Source organism: Amphiura filiformis, chromosome 12 (genome assembly GCF_039555335.1).
Source record: "Amphiura filiformis chromosome 12, Afil_fr2py, whole genome shotgun sequence".
In the NCBI taxonomy this organism is placed as follows: Eukaryota; Metazoa; Echinodermata; class Ophiuroidea; order Amphilepidida; family Amphiuridae; genus Amphiura; species Amphiura filiformis.
Genome location: NC_092639.1, coordinates 25,278,141 through 25,286,745, shown reverse-complemented (window position 1 = coordinate 25,286,745; position 8,605 = coordinate 25,278,141). Strand labels below are relative to the sequence as shown.

At 35.9% G+C, this 8,605-nt stretch overlaps 1 protein-coding gene across 1 annotated transcript; it reads right to left on the bottom strand.

Annotated features, from left to right (window-relative positions):
• Nucleotides 1-496: 496 nt before the first annotated feature.
• LOC140165973 (ribonucleoside-diphosphate reductase subunit M2 B-like) lies at nucleotides 497-8,605 on the bottom strand. Its single transcript, XM_072189334.1, has 9 exons — nucleotides 8,403-8,605; nucleotides 8,051-8,110; nucleotides 6,859-6,903; nucleotides 6,212-6,250; nucleotides 5,695-5,934; nucleotides 4,879-5,012; nucleotides 4,139-4,367; nucleotides 3,212-3,430; nucleotides 497-2,669 (listed from the first exon to the last, which is right to left on the bottom strand). Exons 1-9 carry the CDS (start codon nucleotides 8,490-8,492, stop codon nucleotides 2,517-2,519), a joined length of 1,209 nt encoding a protein of 402 aa, XP_072045435.1. The 5' UTR covers nucleotides 8,493-8,605; the 3' UTR covers nucleotides 497-2,516.

The following is an 8,605-nucleotide window of genomic DNA, read 5'->3' as shown; positions in this document are numbered from 1 at the left end:
CTGGAGGCTTCAATGACCAGGAGCTATGGATTTTAAGAGTAGCTCCTGGAGGCTTGAATGACCTGGAAGCCTGCCCATAATACTTTTAAAATAAAATAATATTTACAAAATGTTTGGTGTAACCTTATTGGTTTTCCCACATGTGGCCCATTTTACAGTGTCGCATGTCATTGCATTCAGTCACAATGGTTAATAGTTTTAGAAGTTGCACCTTGAGTCCATATCAGTCCTGTTTTTCTTCGCAAACATGAATATGCCCGACCTGCATTGTTTTGAAAGTTGACTCCTATGGACTGGATGCCACTTATGAACCATTGACCGAATGCAATGTGTGATGCCATAATTTGGTCCATATGTGCAAACAAATAATACCTTTTACAATTTGCAAAATATTTTTTGATTTATTAAAAAGCATTGAAGGGGTAACTCACTAACTTGTAACCCCTATATTTGAATACCAACATTGTTGACTTTAGTAACTCACAAGACAATGATATTCACATTTACTATTGTTTTTAATTTTCATTCATTCACATACAATACAAACATTAAAATCATTTTTCCTCTACTAAGTTGTACAAATTATAAACTATTTAGCACAGAAAAACATCCAGTCCTAACTTGATTCCAAAATCACATTGAGTGTTATAGACGTAAGTTTAGGCATAGAATTAAAACAGCACTTAAGGGATGAAATCTTAACGACTAGCGGTTGAGTCCAGTTGCCAATTGTTTAGAACAATAGCAACCGGACCGAACCAGCGGTCGAGTGTTGATTTCATCCCCAACCATTCCACATGAATATTCAATTCCAAACATTTCTGTAGCATAGCCAAATTTCTACAGGAGTGGTTATGTTTTTGAGAATAATGATAGTTTTGTTAGTGTACCTAGATGGGAAACCAACCATGTTTTTCCAACACTCAAATATTTGTAAGATCTATGTTAAGTTCACCAAATGGTCAAAGTACAATGTTCATACAAATTCTATCCATAATAAATTATTCACAATACAAAAATGTTCTAAACTACAATGGAAGTAACTCCTATATTCATGAAGGTGTAAAAGTAACTATGTATCCAAATGTGTTGTGAAGATCAACAGGATTCAATTTAAGTTATTATATTCTCACTCTGGAATTGAACCAGTGACCTTTGAACTCAATTAGACACCTCTGCAAGAATCCATAAGGGGCTTAAATAATAAATATACATCGTAGGACCCTGCAAATTACTAGCATACTTTTCTGCACCCATAAATATATGGCACTTAAGTGATCCATAGGCTTCATTTCCTTTCTCTCACCATGCATCATGAGCAGCTTTTGTAAACTGTCAAGACGACATTGGATTTTGGTTAATACAATATTGCTCAAATTTTGTTTGAAATAATAATGCAAATTCTTTGGGTAGTCTGGAACTGTAGATTACTACATGAAGTAAGCAGACTACCCACTCAAGAATTTGCATTAATTTATCAAGCATACAGCTTTGTACATTATTTACATGAGTTTCAGAGTTGTTTACAACAAGCACTCTGATATTGAACTATTTCAGTTGAAATCTACACCCCCTAGGTAAGACATGATTTTCCACTCATGGAATGAATTTCAAACAGTTACTTGAATTGACGACTCCCATTTGAAAACCATGTCTTTCATAGGGATTGTATGGATTTCAACAGGAATAGCCAGTTATATTCTACATAGGTTCAGGCTTAGAATTTTCACACTGCAGTGAAATTCTATGCTAGGTTACAAAAAGGGCAGTGTTATGCTGGTTGAAAACAGAGGTAACTGTTTTGTAGAAATAGCACCTCTATTGGAATGTTACTGTTTGGAGTTTTATAAAATTTCAGCTTTGCTGTACAATAGTTAAAATGGTTGTGTTAAATATACAGACAAATTTGAAATGCTTTTAATGGCCTTTCATCTCAAAATGGATTTCACTAACAGAACAAGTTGTGCCTTTAAAATCATTTCCATTTTAACAGCTGCTGCACAAAATTGTATAAGCAAAACTTTAGACAAATCACAAATAAAAACCTGCACAAATAAATAAAATTCTATATAAAAAAAACTGCATTGGTGTACAATTTAGAAACAGCAGAACTGTTCATACACAACATACAAAATGTATAAAAATTGATCCGAAAATTAAATTGTCATAATTGGTACTAAAAATGACATTAAAAAATAAAAACCCTCAACTCTGCCTTGAAAACTTGCCACTGCTTGTGGTGTCCAGCTTAAAATTAAGCGCCACACTTACAAGCCTAGCAATTGGATAGCATTAAAAGTCCCTGCGGATTGGTTAAAATGCATCCTGGAAGCACATACATAAACAGGCCTATCAGCCTTCACATCTCAATATATACCCTGATCAAATTGGTGCTGTGATGCCAGCATCAACAGGTTAAAAATTTGGTTTTGATAAAAACCGTTTAAAATAAATTTGGTTTTGATAAAAACCGTTTTGTTGCACAAGTCCACTTGTAATTAAAATATTTCAGCACCTCAAAAGTCAGCTTCTAATGTGAAGGTTTGCTCTTCCTTCTTTGCCATGACGCCTGATTTTTGGTACTCGCCGACTCTCTTCTCAAAGAAGTTTGTCTTGCCTTCCAGTGAGATGTTCTCCATGAAGTCAAATGGATTCTCTACATTGTAGATCTGCAAAGAGGGGAAAAAATTAGGGAAAGTTGGTCAGTTTGGCACTTCTATAGGCATTAAGTGTAAGCTACATGTAATAATTTGTTAACTGAATTAGTTTTAAAGTGAGACTGGTCAAGTGTAAGCTACATGTAATAATTTGTTAACTGAATTAGTTTTAAAGTGAGACTGGTCCTAATATTAAAACCGTGATCTGCAATTTGATCAAATGGCCACAACAACTCAACATTTCCACTAGTGTTTACTACTGCTGTTCTCAGGCTAGTCTGGAAATCGACACTCAATACCTGTTGTCTGATCGATTAATTTTTTCCTCATTGAACAGTGTAACAGTGGTAACAGGGCTTGAAATAAGGATTTCAGATCCAGGAGCAATTTTAGGTGTTTTTGTGTAAATATTGCCCCTGGTCTATACAAATACACACAGTTCGGTTTCAGAACCAGGGGCATTTTGCCTTTTAGTAGGGGTAAATTTGCCCCTTGCACCTGCTTATTTCAAGCCCTGAGTGGTAACATGCAAGATGCTACAGTAATATACTAACCCTATCACATCCTAATTCAAGAAGCAATCTATCGGCGACAAACTCAATGTATCTCTTCATGAGTGTGGCGTTCATGCCAATAAGTGAACATGGGAGGGCCTCTGTCAAGAATCTCTGCTCAATGCTGACTGCGTCACTGATGATTTCTACGATGCGCTCCACTGATGGCTTGTGTACAAGATGGCTGAACATCAGGCAGGCAAAATCGCAGTGTAGACCCTAAATGATAAAAAATATACTTCCAATAAGTCCAAATTCACCACATGCGTTAATGCATTTTGTCAGGGGCAATGTCAGTTCACCTTGGAATAATCCACTTGGACTCTGGCAACAGCATTTTAATCTTTTGATTCTCCCCTATTTAGTGTGTAGGCTCAAAAATCTTGCGAGTAGGGTTCAAACTTCAGGGAGACCTACCAAAGGCTATTGACTGCCCTTTTCTAGTTTTCCTCGGGCATGAGAATGGTTTTTCTTGAAAACTGCCTGAAAAGCATGTGAATTTGGCCTTAAAAAAGCCCCCAAAAAGGCTGAAAAAAAAAGAGTGTAAATTTGGACATCAAATCTGCCTAAATTCTGGCAATGCCTGTGGCCTTGGTGCCTCAGATTTTTGTTAACTTCAAGGCATTACTTCATCTTCCATCACTTGCTGGCCTTGATACCCTTTTGTCTTTGCCGGGTGGCCTTGAAAATGGGTGCCCCAAAAAATTCAAAGCCTGAATCTCTTTCAAGGGATCATGGATGCTTGCCAAATTTCTGAGCAGGTTTGTCTTACACAATTATAGAGGTGCACAAATTTGGTTAATTAATGATTCCATATCTTTTTTTAACCTTCTTTCATGTATACCGACTGGAGTAGTCTTCAAAATTCGCTGCATTTGTATTTTCTGTTCAAAATAGCCAATTGAATTATTACACATTTGTACTTACCTCATCTCTGCTGATAAGCTCATTGGAGAAAGTCAAACCAGGCATGAGACCTCTCTTCTTCAACCAGAAGACTGCAGCAAAAGAGCCAGAGAAAAAGATGCCTTCTACTGCAGCAAAAGCGACTACTCTCTCGCCATAGGTGGCACTGTCCGCGTTGATCCAGTTAAGGGCCCAGTCAGCCTTCTCTTTGACGGGTGGCATAGTTTCAATTGCATTGAACAAGTAATCCCTAGAAAGATAGTGGGTACATTTCTGATTAGCAAATAGCAAAATTTAATTCAGAATGTCTGCAAAATACTAAGTCTTTGCATTAAGGCTTACAGTCAACCAAGCAAAATTCTGATGATCAAGAGCAATCAAGACCCGAAACTTAACAGTTAGTGAAAATTGAAAAACGCGGAAGATGCTCAAAAAAAAAGCTGAAAAACAGGGTAAAATGGCTCAAACAATTTGGGCTGAAAATAATTTGAAAACATGTAAATTTGGTAAACAGTAAAGCTGATATCTGCTAAAAAGAGTTAAGTTTTAGGTCTGCCACCAATCTCCTTTAAATGTCTACTGTAGAACCATATGTAGCTCCATTTTTCACAATTTCCTGATGTAGTATCATGCGCATGGGAAGCCGAAAATAGTTTGATGACCTTGATTTCATATAAATTATGTGCCATGCGGGAACCTAAACATGAATCACTCATTCTTCACACATGTATTTTATTTATAAAACCTGGATTTCCTCTTACCTCTCTGCGGGATCTTTAATGTATGTGTCGATGAGTAGACTGTACATTTCAGAGTGGATGTTCTCCATGGCAATCTGGAATCCATAGAAGCACCTTGCCTCTGTGCTCTGCACCTCTTGGCTGAACCTCTCAACCTGCAAAATAGAAATGAAATCCTTAAATAGTGCCAATACTTCTACACCAGTCGTACTTAAAATCCCAAGACAAAATTGATGAGTACACTAGCTTCCAGATTTGTTAGCTACATGCGCTGTTAATGAGCTACATTTGATGTAATAGTCGGACATGGTAGGTATGGTTCAAATATACACTTTAAAGACAACTTATCAGGTTAGCATTTAGGCGATTGATATCTGGTGGGCGTAGTGATCAGTGTCCGAAATAAGGAAAATATGGAGGTTGTCCCGAGGACAACTAAAGCATAAATTCTGCTTGTCCTCAAAACATTTTGGTTGTCCCCAAAATGTGTCATATATTTAAGAGGTAAAATATAGTGGTTGTCCAGAGGATAAGTACATATCTCAATATGGTTGTCCCCAGTGATTTTTGGACAAGAGGATAAGTGCTTATTTCGAACACTGGTAGTGATATTTGTGCATGCACGATCCCAGTTAGTAATGCGTGATTAGTCACTACGAAGTAGTTCCTAATATTTGGCTATCACAACAAAATTGGTGTGCCTTTGTATTCTCTTTGCGATCCTTCACAAGCACCAAATTTAATCTATAATAATTGTCTACACATGCAAGTGATGTAACCAAGTTAGAAACGTGTAAGTCACAAAGTGCTTTACTCTTATGATAAATGATCACTTACAAGGTTTTCATTGACGATACCGTCACTTGCAGCGAAGAAGGCCAACACGTGTGAGATGAAGTGCCTCTCGTTGTCACTCAGCTTCTCCCAGTGACTCATGTCTTTGGATAGATCTACTTCTTCCACAGTCCAGAATGATGCTTCTGCCTTCTTGTACATCATCCAGATGTCTTGGAATTGGATTGGGAACACAACAAAACGTCTGGGATTCTCTCGTAGGAGGGGTTCATCTTCAAGGTTCTGTTGTGATGAAACAAATTCATATAAAAATACAGCTATTTAACAGTTGTTTTAAATGGATTGGAGATTTATAAAGTTTGCAAAAGCAAAGTGCTCAAGGTTGCAGAGTTTGCATCTGAAAATTTCTTAAAACAGTTAATTTCCTTGAGAAAATTTTGTGATGATACATTGATTCATTATTGTAAAATATACCAGAATATGCAGAATTGTCGTTTGACACAAAGTTTAGGAGAATTGAATCGAGAAATAATTACAAATTGAGATCAACTTTACTTACCTCTGTTACTTTCTTCTTAGGTTTCATTGTTAATTTGGTCTGCAAGTTAGAAATGACAAATTAAATTAGCACAAGAACAGTAGTGCACACAATTTAACATTGAAAACAAAACCAGAATTTTACATGTTGGGTCGTGCGGTTCGAGAACCACCTATTTTTACTGTCAATACAATTTGTTTGAGTTGCTTAAATTGAAGCATGAATGAATTGACAGCACATTCTCCAAATTTGATGAATATGGTCCAAATAATAAAGTGATTTTTGTAATTAATTGACATCCAATTTAAAATTGATGTTTACATTGACGCCTTGATTGACATTAATTAGTAATAGCATTATCACAAAAAGTACACATTCATGAATCATGTTAATTTTGAACATGTAATGGAAATTGTGCATGGACTGCCTCTATTGCTCTCCTTAAATCCGATTTGTAGCTCTCTCCTTAGTTGACCATTCTCTCCTTACATTCAATTGTATGCTCTCCTGCAAATTCCAAATATTGTGAGTTGCAATGTAGCCTATTATACAATTTATTTTGCTTCACAAAATGTTGGCAACGAAAAGTGATAGCCATGATACCTCATATCGGCACACAGAAAATTAGATTTACGTGAGGGGAACAGAAAAACATCAAAGTAACTTACCTCGCTAAAAGGTTTAATTGGTCCTTGATTTTCCTTGACTACATTCTGCAATAAAAGATACACATTTTCAATTTAGATAATTATTCATGCAAGCAAATTTTGTGAACCTGTTATTCTTAAATCAAACAATTATTTTCAGTTATTTCATTTGTATTTAATTCATGGGAAAAAAAATTCTAAGGCGACAAAAAAAACCCCAAATGTTTTGCCCTCTGGCCGGACCACAGAACAGACCCGAGTTTGCGCAATTTTTCAAAAACTATAAATCATGTTTTGGGGCCCCAAAATTGATTGACTGAAAATATTAGGAACATTTCCAAATTTAATAGGTTTGCAAAACTGCAATTTTTTTAAATTTTCCAAAAATTAGAACGTTTTCAAAAAAAAAAATCTCAACTTAACTTAAACATTTGCAAACATTCTTACCTGTGTAACTAACTTTTGGGCCAGTCTGGCCTGTTGGAAGTTTTTGACCCAATATTCAATTTAGAATTCCAAAAATCCAAGACTAGCAAAATGTTTGAATGTCAGAATAAAATCTGTCCACCAGTCCAAGATAAAATCCCAATTTATTAACAAAAACAGCCATGTTCAAAAGGCCCGAAAAATATAAAATCCTTGATTATTTAAAATTGAAAATTAAAAAACAATATTTGAAAAAAAAACGCTGACAATTTAAAAAAAACACCAAAAATGACAAATTCCTTAAATATCATGTTCATTTAATATTATTCAAAATAATAATTAATAAAACCTTGTTGATTTTGTAATACAAATTATAAAATTTCCAATCCAAGGCAAGCATCAGTCATCAGTGCCAAAAAAACTAATCATTCCACGATTCATCATGCATGCATGCAAAAACATGACCAAAATCCTCCTGACATGTCCCAATTTAAATTTAAAAATATTTTAAAAAGAAAGCCAACCTATTTATTCTCCTACCCCCAAATAAATTAGTAGTGCACAAAGGCCAAGCATGCAAGGGCGCGGCACGTCATAGCGAATGCCCAGTCATTCATTCCCCGCAATCAGCTGTTGTCCTATCGATCTATGCGCCGCCCATATTTCCCGCGGAAACCGTTTGCACTTACACAACTCCCGCGGTTGGAACTTGCATAAGAAAACCGTTGAAGCAAACAAAGAAAAATCATGATTATGAAAGTTATTCGATCAAATCAATTATCCTTACCTGTTTGTTGCTGTTTCCAAGGATTTTCACTCCTTTTGAGGATTTCAGGACATCTGAAGTCTGTGAAAAGACGAAGTGGTTTTAGTCGTATTAGTTACATGACAATGCACGGACATGGCAGACATGCAGAACAAAACAAGTTGCATAAAAATATAACTGGTATGGTAATTAAACAGTAAAAAAACATAATCATGGTAAAGCGATAACAATAGATAAAACAAAATTGTACACTATTCATGCGATAGAAGAAAAAACAAAGACAATTTCAGACAAGTTTTGCAACTTGGCAAACTCATCTTTCCAATGTTTCTGTTTCACAGTCACAAACCGTCAGAAATTGATCATAACTTACCATGTTTTCTTTATCTTCGATCTGGATCGTCTTCATTTTAGAGGTGAGACCATTTACTTTGGTAGATTGTGGTGAGTGCATGGACAACATTTTGGTAGATTAGTTGGGGCAAAAAAGCCAAATGTGTAAACTAAAATAGAATGGGCAGAGAGCTGACACAGGTCCGGCAGGGTTGAAGGCAGACGAGGGAATGAAAATTGAAA